The sequence below is a fragment of the Gadus morhua genome, chromosome 11 (assembly GCF_902167405.1).
Source record: "Gadus morhua chromosome 11, gadMor3.0, whole genome shotgun sequence".
NCBI lineage: Eukaryota > Metazoa > Chordata > Actinopteri > Gadiformes > Gadidae > Gadus > Gadus morhua.
The window spans coordinates 11,511,589-11,531,452 of NC_044058.1; the positions used below are offsets into that span (position 1 = coordinate 11,511,589).

The window sequence follows — 19,864 nt, forward strand, 5'->3', positions numbered from 1 at the left end:
CTTTCCCACAATTCACCACGAGGGGATGTGAGGCCGTCGTGACGTATAATGGCATCCTAGGGAGGGGATGGGAAGAAACTAATGAGCATCCAACGGCATTAAAGATATAAACCATCACATTCTCAACCCAGGTAAATATCATTGAGACATTTTCTTCTGGATTCAGTCGGTCTACTATATAGCATATCCAACGCGGGATCGTGAAATTAATGCGAAATCAAATTCCGGCTAAAAAAAGGCGGAGGTATCCCATCGTCGACAGTGAAGGAGCAAGCTAGTGGTGGCTAACAGGCTAGCATGTTGGCTAGTTAGCCCACTGGCTAGCAGCTCCCAGTCGGGGGTGGTGAATATCGCTTGTTTGATCATTTTAGGGAGGAGAAAAGACGTTTAATGTGAGAAACGGGTGTGCATCAGGCCGTTTCTCCTTCCGGTATGACAGACCGAGAGGCTCGTTCCCCAGGCACGCCAGAGCACTGTCTGAAGATGGGCGTCACGTTAGCTTTAGTTTACTATCATGATTGAAGACAAATTGGAAGATGCTTCAAGAGAGACATATATGACACAATGGTTCTGCTTGTGAACATTGGGTTAGACCTTTCTTTTTAGAGGGCTAACGTTACCGAGGGTGAAACCGTAGCAATCTGTACCCTGCGTGCTTCAGATACTACAAGGTTGTAAACAACATAGTCTTGAATGCACACAGTCCTTGAATGTGGCTGTGGCTCGGTGACAGGCATGTATATTCTCTTCTGTGCTGACTGGTGACTTGAGAAGAGAGCCTGACCTTTTCACCTTCTTATAAGTTGAGGCTTGCCGCTGGTGTCCCGTGACTTCATCTGAGGCTCTATCATTGCAATTAGAAACCTCCAGAAGGTAGGGGATCACACCACTGAGTGATGCAATTACGTTGTTATAACGTTTTCAAATGTTTGCTTCTTGCATTGTTATTGAATCGGTTCAATTTTATGCTCATTGCATGTTTTTTGACCTGACATTTAAATTGCAAAACGTAATTAGTCCGTTCATCGAGCAGAATTATAATGTATTTGAATTTGACTGTGTTCTGCAAAGTCATATATTTTCCTGCACCTGGAGTGCTGCCAATGTGATCAGCGAAATTCTCCAATATGCTGAATCTCTGTAACAATTTAATTTGTATATTCTTCCAGACACGTACTTCATGAGCGAGCCCTCTTTGCCGCGGCAAGAGTGGCACCTGGTACCATGAGTGAGAATGGCCCTCATACCAAGCCCTCGATGTACTTCGAGGTGAAGGTCGGCCCTCTGGACAGGGACGAGGAGGAGGAAGAAGACGAGGACAAGATCCCCTTTGACAAGGATGAAGATGACGACGACAACCTGATGGCGGAGCCCTCATCGTCGTCGGGGCGCATATACGACCGCACCACGGTGCTCATAGAGCAGGACCCCATCCGCCTGGACGAGGAGGGCGAGGAGGACCACCACCACCACCACCACCACCACTGCGGCGGCGACGAAGATGGGGTGACCTTCCTCACAGAGGGGGAGGGCGACGATGATGATGAGGAGCAGGAGGAGCAGCGGTCGCTGGCCTTCATGACCGACGCGGACGGCATGTCCCAGGGCTACGTGCACCACACCATCTCCCCCGACCAGATCCAGTTCATCATCAACCCGGGCAACACGCCCATGCCGCGGAACATCGAGGGCGCCACCCTGACGCTCCACTCAGAGTGTCCCGAGACCAAGCAAAGAGAGGTAGGCTCTATCTCCAGTAAAGCTGGGAGTGCCCTGAAGCACTGAGACCTGCATTGGTTTTTAACGGGGTGATTCAATAGTTTTACACTTGATATTTTCTCATTGTTGATAGGCTACAAAGAAAGTTTGTCATTCTTTCTGTTAAGCTTGTTGAGCAACATATTTTGATAAGCACCCTTCATCAGCTGCGTTGGTTTCTTTTATATCTGTCAAACACAAGGGTGAGAAGTAAGCTTTAGCATCTATAGTGTGGGGTTCTTTACCTGTTCTCCATGACAGCTTGCTCATCACCTCAGTATAGGGGTTATAATGTCCTGGATCTACAGACAGTCCATTATGTTTTGCCAGGTGCCCTAAGAGCTCCAGTGAAAGCTGATGAATAGATGAAACACTCTGATTTGCATATAGTTGCTGGGCTGTCTGCCTGCATGTGGTTCTGTGGGCTCGCACCAGCTAATGTTAAACTCTCTCTTCTGTTATTCAGCACACATTGAGTGGGTTTGGTTCTGCAGTCGAACCAATAAATGGTCCAGATCCCTAATAACTAGTCAGGTTTTGTTTGGTGTTATTGGCTGTTTTGGTCAGATCGGCTGCCATTGAAGTTGAACTTGTCAAGCTTAATGTAGGGTTGTGCGATTAATCGAATTTTGATCGCGATTTCGATTTTAGCGTCCCAACGATCACAAAATTAGCATAATCGATTTTTCTTTTTCTATTTATCAATTGTCTTTTTTTATATGTTTTATAGAAAGGGCAGAACAGCTGGATACATGTCTGTGTATCATTTTAGATTGGAACATTTTCTTTTCGACCATTTTGTGTATTTTTTGAAGGCGAAATTTAAAAAGAAAAAAGTCTGAGACATGCTGAATAAATGCATGTTTTCAAACTTAAAAATAATCGTTTGAATATTCATGATTTCAATATTGTGATTTTAATATATCACGATATTCAATATTGAATATCGTGATTATGATTTTTCCCATAATCGAGCAGCCCTAGCTGAATGACAACCATCCTATCAGCAAACTGAATGCCCCATCAGGAACAGAGCCCCCCTGTAACTCTTTAGCTTCTAGACCTTCACTGAAGAAATGAGAGTTGTTGTTTTTTTCCTCGTTGTTATGGTGCTGCCATATTCTGATCTGACTACGGTACATTTCTTTGTGCACTGTGTGCTGTTCTGTGGTACGACAAAATGCTGTCAGCCCAAGGATATCACAAAGTTGATAGTTCATAGGGTAAATCAACCTATCCACATTGCATTGCATTTTGCACACATTTTGTAGTTTTTAGTTTTTTTTATGTGATTAGGGGCTGTGTATTGTTTTTTAACACCAGTTCCTTGGTTCCAATACCGAATGAATATACTTTCAGTTCTTAATTTTCAGTTTTACCCTTACCCTGTAATACACTGTAGAAGGAAAAACAACCATGGTGAAATCTCTGCTTCAATCTATTCAGCGTTCAGTTTCATTTTCTCTTTTTGTTTGTTCTTCGGATTGAGAGCTGCAAGGACTGTTTGAATCAACAGTGTAATAAAAGTGTTGGTTGTTGTTCTGCTCTGGAATACCCCATTTAAAGCCTCAATTCCAACCCACACGCATATCAAAGTGAAACTATTTCACCCTCTCACCCATAATCAGGGCCTGGGAGTTCTTCCCGCAGTGACCGTAATGGCCGTTGAAATCAAGATCTCAAAAAATCTCTTCTGTTAATTTCTGAGAATATTTTAAAAAGGGATCGATGTTTTCAAGTTCAAGTTGCTTTCAAGTAGGGATCGACCGATACAGATTTTTTTAGGGCCGATACGATGCCGATATTTTTTTCATCAGCCTTAGCCGATACGCCGATACCGATTTTCTTGAGACGATATTTAGAGCCGATACTGCTTTTGCTCCCTCAATCATAAAAATTACACTGATAACAAATGTTACAAGTCTGAATTTAAAAAAAGGAACATTTATTGAACTTCAATATAAAAAACAATATTTAACAAATAGTAAAAACAGGTGAGGTAGAACAAGTAAGAACAAGTAGATGAACAATATTTAACAAATATTAAAAACAGGTGAGGTAGAACAAGTAAAAAAAAAAAAAAAAAATATCGGGGAAAATCAGCCGCGTATCGGCCGATACCGATACACGTGAAAAACGCGAATATCGGCAGATAATATCGGCCGACCGATATATCGGTCGATCCCTACTTTCAAGCTGCTGCTTGGAGGTATGATGCCAGTTGAATCTTGGCTTTGCTCAGAAACGTATCGGTACTCCTTCCTCACAGTTTCTCCCTCATGGTAAGCAAAGTCAAGGTCACAATTTCATGTTGAGTCACTGAAATTAATTAAATGGCACTAAGGCTAAGCTATGCTTTTTCCAACCGAAAACAAACTCGCCGACACTCACGGCAACTCTTTCATCTTTCCAATGCTGTTAACTTTCTCATCAACCATAATGATGGGAAAATAGGGTCAAGCCAATCCCTAAAGTTATCCTTTAATGTTTAATGGGAAAAAGAATTATGCATACATTATAGTGTCAGTGGGTCTGTTGAGCGGGCCGAATAAGTCATGGCAATTCAGTAATTTAGCAGACTAGTCTTTTTCAAGCACTTTAACCACTACACTAACCCGCCCTCCCTCCATTTAAATATGCATAGTTCGACACATTTGTTTCTGGTTTTAGTGGTTTCAGTTGCCTCACAAATAGTGCTTGGATTGAGTGTACGGCCCAGTCTGTAATGTATTAAACATGATTATATTGCTTTCCCTTTCCCTGCTTAGTTAGTGGGCGGCAGAAGCACGACCTATCTTGTTTAAAACAAGAGAGGGATGGGAGGACAGTCACGACGTTGTGGGATACTAGGGCTGTACTGAGCTAATGATCTGTAGCGCTGTAGCTACCAAACTGTCTCCACATGCGACCTAGCATAACTAGGAGAGTGCAAGACTGTGCATGCAACCCATAGATTCAAAGTCTTGGTTTAAATCCAGGCTGTTACTGACGGTGTGACTGCTTCTTGTGTGAACGCATCCCCGAAAGCAGAGGACGGTAATGCAACAGCTAAGAACATCTAGAGTGTGTTTGTGTAAAGGACATCAGCGTCCATGTGTCCCCCTCGGTGTAGTTCTTGCATAACGTCTGGTGCTTTGTCCTCCTAAGAGGAGAGGGGACTGCCTGTGTCTGCCGTGGCCTAGGGGCCTTTAGTACTAAGCCCGGGTAGAGTGCTGCCCTGCAACAGGCCGCAGGACGAGGGAAAGGTCGTAGTAGGGCACTGGAGCCTGGCACTGGGGCTGTCATCTGTACTCGCTGGTCTGGCTACTCCAGACAGATTACCTTCCGGAGGTTTGCTAGGCAGGTCACTGATGCTCAAAGGGTGTCTGATGTTTTGACCAAAACCAGACAGAAGGAGGACTGGGCTTTTTAAATGCAGGGCAAGAGCAGGTGGGTAGAGATGGCTTGAGAACTACAGACTATTAAAACGTTTATTCATGAGACTTACAGTGAATTAGTTCTATATGCATGTATTTTAATCATTGTCGGAAGGGGTTGGACATTACAAGAAGGTAGACGGCCAGTGGTCTGACACCCTCACCACCACACTATTCTGCCCATTATCAAACATTTTTTACTAATATTAACCTTACAACATGGAAGTACCCCCGAGCCCTACCGTCTGTCTCTCTGTGTGTTCCACCCCAGGTGAAGCGCTATCAGTGCATGTTTGAGGGCTGCACACGGACCTACAGCACGGCGGGGAACCTGCGCACACACCAGAAGACCCACCGGGGGGAGTACACGTTTGTTTGCAACCAGCAGGGCTGTGGCAAGGCCTTCCTCACCTCCTACAGCCTCAAGATCCACGTGCGCGTCCACACCAAGGAGAAGCCCTTCGAGTGCAACGTGCAGGGCTGTGAAAAGGCCTTCAACACGCTTTACAGGTAAAGCCAGTGCACTAACAATGTACCACCAGGTCCGTTTGCGATTCTCTTTTCTTGAATTGCTCACATCAGGCTTAGGTGGGGTGTTGATGTTCTACACAAAGACAATAGACCACTAACTGGTCAAACTACCAAATTGTACCAATTAAAATGCACAGCTTTCCATATGAGTTTTATGTTTTGTGGTTGATGCTACTTGGTGGGTTGATAAAACTATTATTCGAGGGGCCCCCAAAATACCTTTTCAATGAAGGCACAACCCCTAATAGCTTAAATATTTTATTTACAAAGAAATGCACTTAGAAGTTGATGTGCATATTTTAGTTCCAACACTTTTGCCTTTGTGGCATGAACTGGTTTTTAAAAGAGTTAGTGGGAAGTGTAATTCTTGTACAGAAGGAAGAGCATGTCCCCCTGCTCATAGGTAGAGTGACGAAACACTTTGTATTGCTCATGTCCTTACTCGCACAAGCTACTATTAGCTTTGGCTGGTTTTCAACAGAAATGGTGGTGCTATCTGAAAGTGAGCCAATTCTGACAACTGAAAACATGAGATGTACTTTATCTTGGCAAGTGGCACTTCCACTGGCAAGGGTTTTGGTTTACAAAAGTTTTCTTTTATGCAGGGCTTAAGAATGGAGGGCTGTATGATGATGAGAGGATGGATCCCTGGATCCATCCCATATGTTCATTCAAAAGCCTTCCCTCTCATCAGGGACCTAGCACCAAATTCTGGGCCCTATATACAAGAATTCCTGATGCCCTGATGAGTTTTACTAGCAGGCAGCTAGGATGATATAGCCATTTTGTAATGTCATGACGGCTGGGGCTAGCTAGCCATTGGTTATTATTTATCATGTAGCCTAATAACGGCTTAGTATTAATTTAATATTAGCTTGCTTCAAATCAGTAGCCTGCTGTTGCGATATTAGCCTACCATACACTGTATTTATCCTTTACCTTAATAACAGAAGCCTTATCATTTGAAAGTGTAGCCTAATGTTTGCTCTTGCTTTGGGTTGTCTGTTTTAGCAGCAATAACGGAGGTAGTTAAGAATGGGGTTTCATCTTGTGTGTTTAAACGTTTGCCCTCACCTTTATTAGAAAATAAGTTAATCAGAATCTGACTTCATTCATTTTGTCTTCTCTCCCTCTCTTTCTTCACCTTTTTCTTCTGAGAGCCGGACTTCAATTTATTTAACTGTGGCTTTGACTTATTGCCGCATCTCAATCCAGATAAAAAATGTCTGAAATCAGCTGTGTGGACTGAACCATTTTTCACTTTTTGAAAGGGGTGTTCAGAGTAGTCACACCAGTCTTTAATTTAAAGGTCCCTTGGCATGAAAATCTCACTTTATGAGGTTTTCTAACATTGATATGAGTTCCCCTAGCCTGCCTATCATCCCCAAGTGGCTAAAACTTGCATTCGGTGTAAAACGAGCACTAGTTATCCTGCTCGCCTTTGAAAAAATGGAAGCTCAGGCGAGCTGATTTGGAATGATCTGGCCCGATGTGTCCTCATAAGGGGCCAATTTACTTCCCCTTTCTCTGCCTTGCCCGTCCAGAATTGAACAGAGTGTTCTAGAATATTTACAGAACAAGGCCAAAGGCTGTGTGCGCCTCGCCATTGCAATCCATCCACTTTAAACAGAGCGCATGGTACCGTGGCCGCAAGCTGCTCAAGGCCACACCCCCACCCTCCTCCTTGACCCGCCTCTCCTATCCGTTTGCATTAAAGCTACAGACACCGAAACGTCCCGTTTGGGGAAAGCTCAATGTGCGACTGGCTCGTAGTGGCTGTAATTCTGCACTGCGGCTGAATTTCGGGAAGATCTTCAAATGCTGTGTTAGGGGCCCACTAATATCTACATTAAAGCATCCATAAAGTTGCATGCCATGGGACCTTTAACAATAATATACCAATTTATTAAACTAATACGCTAAGCTTGCATTTAGAGCTATCTTCATCATGACATTTATTTATGTAATTAAACAATTTGAACAACAATCAAAAAATACTTAAAATTAAAATCGAAACTTCCCATGGCCCCCCCTCTGCCTTGGGGCCCCCCCAAGCCTATCCCCCTTACACTCCCAGTCCGTTGGCCCTGCCTCTCATAATGGAATCAGGGAGTTGTTTGATGGCCCTCTCTTAGGGGTTTGGGTGAGGGGGTAATTGCCAGAGTGGACCTACAAAGCAATCTTTGGTGATAGTAATTAGGGTCTATATGCAAATAAGCAGTCTGGTCTTTGGACCTGAAGGTAAAACAAATGGTAAATATTTGTGTGTGTTTCAGAGCTAACATGGCCTGTCTGAGTCAAGATTATCCATTATGATCATTCTCACATTTATTTTATTCGTTACGCCCCTGATGTAAAAGGTCCCTAATTTGCCTTACTTACGCGGGTCTTTAGACATGCAAGTACAAGTATAAACATTTGGTAAAAAAAGTTTTTCCGTTCATTTTGAAACTATGGCAGGCCGCGATAGTCTAGGTAATTAATGGGAAACACTGTCTAATCATACCAGGGTTGAGTCTTCTGGGGTCTCATTTATAAAACTGTGCGTGGGATCGTTACTAAAAATGTGCGTACGCCCAGAAGCCAAGTTTTGCGTGCGCCAAAAAATATTCGGATTTATAAAACACTGCGTACGCACACCTGTACGCAATCTTTGCTTTATAAATCACATACTGACTACAATTGTGCGCAGCTGAATCAGCTTCACGTTCCGCCCTCTACACGCCCCTTTTAAACCATAAATGGTCAATGCAAATGACCTCATAAATGCGATCTGCATATAAAACAGACTCGGATGCCGGTATTATGTCTTGTTGGAAACAATGGCAGAAGTACTGAGAAAATCAAAAAAGCGAAATTTCACAGAGGTTGAAGTGGAGACAATTGTGGGTGAGATGGAGGCCCGAAAGGTAGTTTTGTTCGGCGGTCACGGGATTGGGATCGCCAACAACAAAAAGCAGAGTGAGTGGCAACATGTTGCTGCAGCAGTGAACTCTGTCAGTAGCACGGAGCGCACTGTCCCAGAATTAAAAAAATAAGTGGTCTGACATAGAGTTACATATTTGTATGTAGCCTACCCAGGGCTCTAAAGTGCGACCAATTTCTCAATGGTGCGACTAAAAAAAATCTGAGGTCGCACCGGTGCAACCAGCCATTCAAAAAGAAAAAACCTCCGCGACTCTGAAAGGCCCATATCATGGTCTAAACCAATCAGAGATAATGAAGAGCGGGACCCCCCTCTGATTGGCCGTGGTCCAGATATTCCTGTTTATTCTACTTCATTTAAGAATACTCGTCAGAATTTTGCGATTTTCACAGGCTACAATATTGCATCTGTCAGTTGTCAAATTTGCTGAACAAAATGTTAAACTTCAATAATTGTTCATAGTCAACTTATATCGTGCATTTATTTAAGCTCTCAACAGCATAACCATACAGCTTCGCCACATCGGCGGGAAAACACGGCACACACAAAGTAGGCTACATCCATGGAATCAGCCGTTCAAAACCAGTCTGCATGAATCGTATGACAACTGGATGGCAGGGGATGCGGACAAGGTATACACCGCAGGGGAGAACATGAGAGCCCCAGCTCGCCGCATAGTAGCCTGGGTGCTTTAAGCATGGAATAAGCTGGATACGGAGTGGGTGAAAAACTGTGTGTGTGTGTGTGTGTGTGTGTGTGTGTGTGTGTGTGTGTGTGTGTGTGTGTGTGTGTGTGTGTGTGTGTGTGTGTGTGTGTGTGTGTGTGTGTGTGTGTGTGTGTGTGTGTCACTCTGTTCGAGTCTGCATGAGAGTTCAATGTTGTCATTAGCTGTTACGTCTTTCTGACCAATCGCAGTTCAAGGCCGACCTGGGCTGTACCACTTCGGGAGGGGGCCCTCAGTTACTCCCCTCTAGACAAAACCGAATTGGTTGCGATGTTGACCCGGCGCCGCCCGAAACGTTTACGGGCCACGGGTAATTCTCCCAACTCTCCCGATTACCACTCTGCGTGTGCGTGCGTGCGTGCCTGTGTGTGTGTGTGTGCAGGCGTTATTCAATTGCCTGGTAAACATATAGGCCTACGGTAATATTCATACTGGTTTAAATAATGCATTTGATAGTAGGCTATTTCCCATCGTTGCTGAGCAAGAGTTTTGTTCGAAAGTTCAGTGATAGAAAACAAATAATAGCCCGGGCTATTGCCAAAGATCAAGAAGGCCAAACTACATGAGTTGGCCATCAGAGGGGCATGTGACTGCAATTGAGGATAGTCCATAAGACCTGGAGCCATGAGATGTTCAGTTCGAAGTTTCAGTTTAAAACACTTGCGCTTTTAATTTAGATTTTCTTTTTATTTCATTTATCTTCAGATGTTTAAAGTTTAAATTGCAGCTCAGTAAAGCACTTACAGCACCAAAATGTTTCAGTGAAATTACCTTTCTTGTGCAAATATTCAAATAAAGAACATTATGTTGACCAGATTCTTAGTTCATCATTTACAAGTCAATATTGCCTATATGGACAGCTATTTATAAAACGTGAAGTTGTGAAACTGCAGTGTTGAATGCGATATGGTCGACAATTTGGGTGCACCTAACTTTTGTGCTGGTGCACCCAAGAAAAAAAGTTAGGCGCACCAGTGCAACCAGTGAAAAATTAGCCTACCAATAAATCGTTATGGTCCCTAAATACCCTCTCCCTCCGAATCCTGCCATTTGCATGGTCCGCCAGAAGTGCCATATGATGCAGCATTACCACGGCGCTCACCTCTGTATTTATAGGGTTACGGTAATAAGACTGACGAGAACGCCTTGGATAATCAGTTTGTAATCACCCACGTAAAATGTTCTTGAACATAACCCCTTTTTAATGCCTGATTTGTCATGAAAAGCATCAAGAGTAACGGACAACGATTGTGATGAGGAGTGTGGCTTGGTTTTTTCACACTTGATTTAATTGACATTTGATTATGTGTTTACAGTCTCATCTCATCTCATTTTCGTCCGCTTATCCGGGGTCGGGTCGCGGGGGGAGCAGCTCAAGCAGGGGGCCCCAGACTTCCCCTTCCCGGGCCACATTGACCAGCTCTGACGGGGGGATCCCGAGGCGTTCCCAGGCCAGTGTTGAGATATAATCTCTCCACCTAGTCCTGGGTCTTCCCCGAGGTCTCCTCCCCACTGGACGTGCTTGAAACACCTCCCAAGGAAGGCGCCCAGTGGGCATCCTTACCAGATGCCCGAACCACCTCAGCTGACTCCTTTCTAAGTAAAGGAACAGCGGCTCTAATCCGAGTTCCTCACGGATGGCTGAGCTTCTTACCCTATCCCTAGGGGAGACGCCAGCCACCCTTCTGAGAAAACTCATCTCGGCCGCTTGTACCCGCGATCTCGTCCTTTCGGTCATCACCCAGCCCTCATGACCATAGGTGAGGATAGGAACGAAGATCGACCGGTAGATCGAGAGCTTTGCCTTGCGGCTCAGCTCTCTTTTGGTTACAACGGTGCGGTAAAGCGAACGTAATACCTCCCCCGCTGCTCCGATTCTCCGGCCAATCTCACGCTCCATAGTACCCTCACTCGCGAACAAGACCCCGAGGTACTTGAACTCCTTCACTTGGGCTAAGGATTACAGGTGTTTACAGTGTCACATAAAAATATTATGTTATTGACACATGTTGGACAGATGCTCTATTCCATGCAGTCGCGCCGTCAGTGGACAGTATGGAGTGACGGGATTAAATATAGAGAATTTCTTTTTATTTCTATTCTAAGGAGATATTTCTGGAGTTATAACTGAGAAATAACGCAGTGGACTTAAATTATTCTGATTAGGATTTAACGCATGATACGGGTTGAAATTAAATTTATGAAGGGCGATGATAAAACATAATCGTTCTTCTCACTCTGCAATTCTTCGGTCTGACTTCAGTTCACCACCACACCGTCTGTTTCACCAATTCTCCTTTTCCTCCAAACCATGCGTACGCATGGGTCAGAGTTTGCTTAGGGCTGCGCACATTTTCCCGTCAAGTTGGTTTTTTATTGATCACAACCTTGGCGTGAAAAGTCACGTATGCAACTTTCAGCCCCGTTTTGTGCGTACGCAACGGTTATAAATGAGACCCCTGGTCTTTTTCATAGCTTTGAAGTTCAGAGCTTTGAGTTCAGACTAGCAGGTCAATAACAGCAATGTTAAAAGGATTTGACATTATTGTTTATTGCCATTTATGACCACATGATTTTTCTCTTAACAACTTTACTTTACCAAATATTGTTTAAAATTACCAAATAATTTTGTCTTCAAAATAAAATGCATTTCTTTCAGTTTTGTTCAAAATATCTTTATATATTATCGAGTCATGAAACCAATATTGTGTATGGTATAGAATCGTGAGCTGAGTGAGTGCACACCCCAAATAATCCAAAAGGACTTAACTAACCTAGTTCAGCTTTTCCCCTTACCACTATGGCTGCCTGAAGGGCAAGGTTGCTGGTTTGATTATCTGTCTCCATGGGAAAGGCCTGGGCCCAACGCAAAGTAGCCTGATTCTGAACAAACCTGTCCACTAGGCCTGGGTGATATATTTTTCATACTTTCATATCTTCCTGACTTTTCTCAGGGGTATAAGCTATACATGTAAAATATTATATATAAAATGTAGCTGAGCTGTTGATATTGGAGCATATATGACATTGTCTAGCTGTACTGCGTGTTTAATATGCAGTTTGCCAACTTATAGTCTTGCTCGGTATATTATTGTGGCCCACAGAATAATGAATCGATAGAGCATAAGCGCCCTTCTCCCAGCAATTCAGTCCAAATCTCAACGAGTACTCTCACTCATTTTATTTTAAGTCTGCAATAGATTACACCAATGTACAAATATGGAATGTGAGTTGAACCTGTATTATATAAAGTATATATGCGTTACGCCCACACCAGCTAGCTCCACTGGCCACACAGTATTTCACCTGGTTTTTAGTGTTGTAGAGCAAGCGGGATACACTTCTAAACAGCGATTGTAATCCATTGTGGACATTTGTGAAACGTGAGACTCATCCTGGTTGAAAGCGTTTTAGCAAGGCTATTGTTGTTTAGGGCAGGGTACTTTGTGATTCACCTCTTGTGTTGAACTATTGATCAAACAAAGGCTCTATAGAGAGTAGTTCTGCTGCCTGACTCGTCTCCTGTGATGATGGATCTCTAGAAACACGGGACTCCTACCAGTGCTCAAGTGTTTAGTCCCCCCATCAGATCACTGTATTTCAGAGGATGAATTTCTGTCGAATATCCAATATCTCGCTAACTTTAAATTATATATATACTTTCAAACTACATAACCTGCTATAGAGATGTGTGATTGTTTTAAAACACCACCACAGCAGCAGAATGCTGCTCTACATGTCATATTCAGTTTTTGTTTTTATTAAGATTGCATTTAACGCTTTATTATAGAGTGAGACAGACAGATTGCTGCGATTAGGACTGAGCCTTAACGGCACGCACTCTTCCTGTTGAGCCACCAGGGCACCTAGTCCCTATCAGTTTTGATGGCGGCACGTTCCAGGTGGGCGATCTGTCACACGGGGAAACTCCGCCTACCCGGGCCAGCCAATAATAATATTTGTTGGTGAACAAAGCTACTTCAGTCTCAACAACAATGCAATAGTGAAGTCTTTAATTTTGACAATGTGTGTGTATGTGTGTGTATATATATATGTGTGTATATATATATGTGTGTATATATATGTGTATGTATGTGTATATATACATACATACATACATACATACATACATACATACATACATACATACATACATACATACATACATACATACATACATACATACATACATACATACATACATACATACATACATGCATACATACAAAAGTTAAATAGAAAGAGGGCCGTCATACCTGCCGTATTTCTGAACACTCTGGTATACTGTGTTACCGGCCAAGTCTACTGTCCACCTTCGCCTTGTGTGAATGTGTTGATGTCAGGTATGTGAGACATTAGAATTATCAAAGTACTTTGTTTCTACAGAGTAGATAGACAAGCCCTATATACCATACCGATATATTACAAAACTCAAAATTGAATCACTAGTCTTCAATGAGATTTTTTTATCATCGTAAACTGAAAAGCAAATGAGCAGGTCTTCTGTGCTCCCTCCCAACTGCAGCACTGTCTGGGCCTGTTTGTCCGTCGGTTATTAGACTTCCACCGTAGTTAAGCCAGTGTTAAGGAATCCTTCCTCCAAGCCCAGCATTTAGCGAGTTGGTCCTCCATATGTGTTGTTCGGGCTGGGCGATATGACGATATCATACCGTGGACGATATGAAAGTGTCTACCGGGAGAGATTTGGCCATATCGTTTATACCGAGAGAGAAAAAAAAAAAAAAATTATATTGCACTGCACTGACTGAAGCAAGGCAGGTGTGAGACTCACCTGTTAACTTGAAAAAAAATCTAATTTGTATTGAAGAAACGGTTCTATTTTTACCACCAGCTATTTGCACAGCACATAACTTTATTTTATAAGTGTATAATTAGTACTTAAAATATTTGTGTGATGCTGTGATTTTTATTTTACATTACACTGCACTGACTGACAGCCAGGCAGGTGTGAAGCACACCTTTAAAAAAAAAATGTTATTTGTATTGAAAAAACAGTTCAATGTTTACAAGATGTTTGCACTATATGACACTGCAGTTAATGACAGATTGTTCGCTACTTACTCCTTTGTAAGCATGGAAATTCAAGTTCAAAATAAAAGAAAAAACTGATCAAATGTGAAGTATGGTTATTTTAAGCCATTTATTATTTTAATTTACTTCAAAAATACCATATCGTGATATATATCCATATCGTGATATAAAATTACTCATATCGTGATATAAGATTTTGTCCATATCGCCCAGCCCTATGTGTTGTTAATGAAAGTGTCTGGACTCCGCAGGCTCAAAGCCCACCAGAGACTCCACACGGGAAAGACGTTCAACTGTGAATCAGAGGGCTGCACCAAGTACTTCACCACACTCAGTGATCTGAGGAAGCACATCCGCACCCACACCGGGGAGAAGCCATTCCGGTGAGTAATCCAGTTGGTAATCCTACGATTGGTTGATGGGAAAGAAAATCTGTAAATTCCTTATTTTATTTAATTGAATCTGCCAGTCTACCTGGTAGACTGGCGGATTAATTGCTGTTTGGAGGAAGTAATTTGTTTTCAGATCCACTCTTCGTCCGATTCCAACACTGCATGCACGGCAGAACTTCATGCGCGGATTATTAGGGAGATAGCGCATGACTATTTTAGGTCTTGTTCTGTGTTCGATCTAATGGATCACACTAGTGCTGCGTTGTGCGTCAAGGGGCCCATTCTGAAATGTTCACTCTCAAAGCCTAAAGAACGTTAAACCCGAAAGTTTTAGCATTTTTAATTGATATACCTACATACCTTTTTTGTCGTCCTTTTTAACAAAATGCTGCCACGCCGACGACTTCTTAAACTTCTTTGACATGGTGTCAACTCGTTTGGAGCCGTATAAATGTTCAGTTTTGGTAATTGACTGACTGCCTCTTGAATGACTGACCGACTCTTAAATGACTGACTGCCTCTTGAATGGCTGACCGCCTCTTAAATTACTGACCGCCTCAGCCTGTTAACTTTTCACAATATGACGACGATGAACATTGTTAGGTTCATGTTAGGGCTGGGCGATATGGACCAAAAGTCATATCTCGATATCTTCAAGCAGAATATCAATATAAGATAAATATCGATATTTTGCTCTGCGCGCAGATTTGAAATTACTATTTCTACCGTTCGGAATTGAATACAGTTTGATGGTTGAATAAACCGTGGACTACACACTGCCTCCGCCTCGTATTTGAGAACATTATATATGAGGCGAAAAGCTTTGTGCGCCTCCGAAATATTATGAATCGTAACGACTGCGTGGGGGGGGGGGGGCGTTGCTAGGTTACTTAATGTTTTATGTTTGTAGAGACTGTGTGTGTGAGCCGGAGGCAGAGCGGAAGAGACGTTAGCAGAGTTACGAAATAGCAGGCGGCAGGCGCGGTTCGAAACTGGTGTTATTTGGAACAAATGTGCTGTAATTTCAACGCAAATTCAAAAAATGTGATATTGACGATATGGTCTCGTTTCATATCGCGTTTGAAAAAATATCGATATATTTTAAAAATCGATATATCGCCGAGCCCTAGTTCATGTCCACATCTGCATTTGATTTTGAAAAAATCGGCTACCATTATACTATAAACAGGTAGCCTGGCTATTGCCAGTCCAAGCTCAATCGTAGATTGCACGTCGGTCTGGGGAAGCTGGTGTCATCTTCTTCAGCACAAGAGGCGTGATCAATGGGCCTAGTTCAAATGACTCTGTACGTGATTGGCTGCTTGCCGTCGTCATTGTGTTAAACCAGCCAATAGCGCGCCAAGGGGAAAAGCCAGCTGGGTGATTGGCTCCCGCAAAAATGTATTGGAAGCAGAAATAAATGTATTGCTCTTCTCCAGACCCTTCTGCAGGGCAAACTCAAATCGCCGGCAGAGTAGGCGGGCCTACTCAGTCTAATAAGCAGGCTCATATATTATAGAGTAATGAATGTAATGCACTTATGGAATTAAACTGAGCGCTCTCACTGGAGCAGGAGAGATTGTTCTGTCTGATATGCATGATATTCACATCCGATCATTACAATCAATTACATCACAAGTTTGCAGTTTGATTGGTTACCGGAATTAATTGAATAATTTCCGTAATGTCTGAGCATAACCACGGCGAATTCAAACCCAATATAAAGGACAATATTTAAAATTAGGATTGATAATAATTATTTTTAGTTGCTTACTATTATGTCCTAAACTACATACTTGGAAAGCTATTGTCGATTTTCGATTTCAGTGGCTTTGATTCGGTTGTATTTTCATCAACATTTTGTTGCTGTGGTTTGCTGTTTTCCCTTGAAGCATTTGCTTGCACTGTAACAACGAAATAAAGTATCTCTTTTTATTAATTTCTCCCTCAAGGTGTGACCATGACGGTTGTGGAAAGGCCTTTGCTGCCAGTCATCATCTCAAAACGCACGTACGGACACACACAGGTACATGTTTACCTGTAGTGACCGATTTAATTAGTTCATACACGGAAAGTCCATTTGGGCCAAATTAACATTTCAAGAACAAATGTCTGTAAGCAACATATTATTGTAATCCGTGTAACGCACTCAGGGGACGGTCTGATAAAGTGCAGCAACATGTCAACTCATTTGTTTTGGCAGCTTGCGCTCCTCACATTTGAAATATATCTATTCTTTATAGTAGGCTAACAAGTTAAAGAGGTTGGTGTTGAATTCTTTGTTTGTCTCTGAAGGGGAGAAGCCGTTCAACTGCCCCAGCGACGGCTGTGAGAAGACGTTCAGCAGCCAGTACAGTCTAAAGAGCCACATCAGGGGCCACGGCAAGGGCCAGCCCTTCACCGTCACACTCAGCCACCCGCTGTCTGAGGTACGAGAGCCCTGTTGGCCTGTCCCTCTCTCCGTCTGACTGCCTTAGGTGTAAGACAACCGGGCCCTGTATGTCTTAATAGGGCTTTGACTTTTGCCCAAAAATCATATTCGAAGTTTGTTTGTTTATTAATATTAATATTTGAATATTTATTAATCATATTTTGACCATTAAATGCCTTCAGTAAGACCTGGATTGGGCTTCGCGACGTTTGTTTACCGCGTTGCTATGGTTACCGGTCTTGCGTGTTCCAACGGTTTATTAGGTTTCTAATAAATCACTTTAGCTGTCTAATCACTTCATTCACTGCCTCTTCCGTGGTCATTACAATATTATGAATAAACTGCGTGGGGTTCTCCGACGTCTCTCCCTCTTGGCCTGCCCATAACAGTTTTGAATATTAAGGGCTACCTAATATTCGTTCGAATTTTGATTTATTTTTGATATTCGAATTATATTCGAATAACGAAGTTCGGAGTCAAAGCCCTAAGGTCTAAGGTAGAGAGCCCTGACCGTCTGTCCCTCTCTCCATCTGACTGGCCCTGTCCGTCTAAGGTTACCATACAACCAGACCCTGTCTGTCTGAGGTTACATACAACCAGGCCCTGTCTGTCTGAGGTATTCATGACAATAATAACACAATATGCTTCCGAAATGTGAGTATCTATATTTGGTAAGGATTGATAAGGATAAGACTTGGAGGTTGCTATTTTCACAATTATTATTAACAATATTGTGGTTTTGTGGTTGAATATGTCATGCTTGACAGTATATTAGAAGTTAATACGCTGACCGAGTTAAAAAGTCCAACTGATAATTTCATTGATTAGTTAATTTGTGCATGTTTGTCTCTAATCACAGGATGCCAATCACTCGCTGTGTCTCAGTGACCTAAGCCTCATCTCCACTGACTCTGAGCTCAGAGAAAACATCAACAACGTAAGTCCCAGCTTTAGTCATAGTTATCTAACTAGGCTGAATACGATTGACTATTTAGTCGTATTAATGTGGCAGGTGCTTTTATCCAGACTCGTGCAGTGAACTCATTTCAGACAGAAATGTGAGAATGAGCAGGTGAGGGTAAGGCCTCTTGCTCAGGGATGTCCACAGTCTGACTGGACAAGGATCATGGCCGCACCCTAACCACTGGGCTACTACAGTTCCCTTTTGTATTCTGGTCCACCTTCTAACGCACAATAGGGTGACCTGTGCTGCCCTTGGTGACCTTAATGACCTTGTGAATTGTGTTCCAGGCTCAGAACCTGGACCTGAACAACGTGACGCCAATCAAGATCTTTGAGCTCATGTTCCAGAGTCCGGAGAACAGCGTGAGCCAGGACGACGGGCCTTCACACGGTACGTGGTGTTTCTCCTCTGGCCCACGCCTGATCTCCAGGCTCCCTCTGACTGACACTCTCCTCCCGTCCCCAGAAGGCCTGGTGGAGTCCTTCATCCTGGAGACCAGCGCTCGGCCCGGGGCCGGCGACGGCTCCTCCATCCTCTCCTTCTCCTTCAGCCCCGTCTCCCCCCGCCCCCACGGCGCCACCGTGGTGGACACCTCCCACGCCTCATGCTGTCAGCCCCCCACCCCGAGCTGTACGCAGTCCAGCTCCGCCTCCTTAGCCCCCGTGCCGGGCCCCCCGCCGGCCCCCGCTCTGCCGGACCCGCCCTCGGCCCAGCCCCCGCCCGCCGCCCACACCCACCCCCCGCCCGCCGCCCCTGGTGACCTGGCGGTGCAGCAGCCCCCGGCCCCCCAGCACTTCGTCACCCTACCACCTTCCTACCTGCACCCCGACGGCCAGCCCACCCGGACCGTCCCCCCTCCCCTTGGACCGCCTGTGGCAACGCCTCCGGACCCAGCTCTGGCCCCCCCGGCCTCAGCTCCCTCCACCCTTCCAGCCGCAGAGATCCTACCGCCGGCGGCTCACCCCATAGCAGTCCCCTCCATACCCATCCCTGTTCCCAGCCTGGCCCCCGCCCCCACCACCTTCACCATCGCCCCCACGCAGAGCCTGCTGCAGCCCAGCCTGGTCATGTCCGACCAGAACCTGCAGTGGATCCTGAGCAGCGCCGCCAACAGCCAGCAGAACCCCGACCAAGCGGTAGGCTGATGTCTGTTGTTAGGGTTAGTGTCTGCTTTGCGTCTGGCAGTGAGGTCTGTGTTTGATGTATTCTGCTCCATGTCTCCTCAACAGCACCCAGGAGCTCCGAAGGTAGAGAAGGTCTTCTTTACCACCGCCATCCCAGTAGGCGGCAGCGCAGGTAAGAACCCACTCTAAAGTGGGGACTGTTGGGTTCCGGAGCAACGGGGAATGTTCAAAGCTTTGGTGCTTCTTGGCAAAATCTAATAAATTACCGAGATTAAAGGGGACATATTATATCACCAGGTGTGAGTGTGATTAGCCTTACAAGCCATTTCGAAAATCGGCCCCATATGACATCACTAGTGGGCGTGTCCACCTAAATCTGTGCTGGATAGATCAGCCTACAAGCCTACCCAGTGGACTGAAGTAAACGCTGCTCATCTATCCAGCACAGATCTAGGTGGACACGCCCACTATTGATGCCATATGGGGCAGATTTTCACAACGGCTTGTAAGGCTAATCACACTTGCGCCTGGTGGAGTAATATGTCC

General features: G+C 44.1%; 1 protein-coding gene across 4 annotated transcripts in view; it reads left to right on the top strand.

The window, feature by feature from the left end:
• The window catches only part of mtf1 (metal-regulatory transcription factor 1), a 26,826-nt gene continuing 6,962 nt past the window's right edge, over positions 1–19,864 (top strand). For 2 of the 4 annotated variants that reach the window (XR_003978455.1, XM_030369649.1), the window contains exons 1-10: positions 1–131; positions 1,170–1,740; positions 5,446–5,684; positions 14,659–14,790; positions 16,752–16,825; positions 17,095–17,228; positions 18,090–18,167; positions 18,482–18,584; positions 18,660–19,330; positions 19,424–19,490. Coding sequence is in view for 3 of the 4 variants with exons in the window: in XM_030369649.1 (XP_030225509.1) it covers positions 1,225–1,740; positions 5,446–5,684; positions 14,659–14,790; positions 16,752–16,825; positions 17,095–17,228; positions 18,090–18,167; positions 18,482–18,584; positions 18,660–19,330; positions 19,424–19,490 (2,014 nt within the window). In the remaining variant the exon portion in view is untranslated. Of the gene's footprint in view, positions 132–158; positions 874–1,169; positions 1,741–5,445; positions 5,685–14,658; positions 14,791–16,751; positions 16,826–17,094; positions 17,229–18,089; positions 18,168–18,481; positions 18,585–18,659; positions 19,331–19,423; positions 19,491–19,864 lie in introns of those variants that run through there. The other 2 variants (XM_030369651.1, XM_030369650.1) reach the window with 2 other exon arrangements.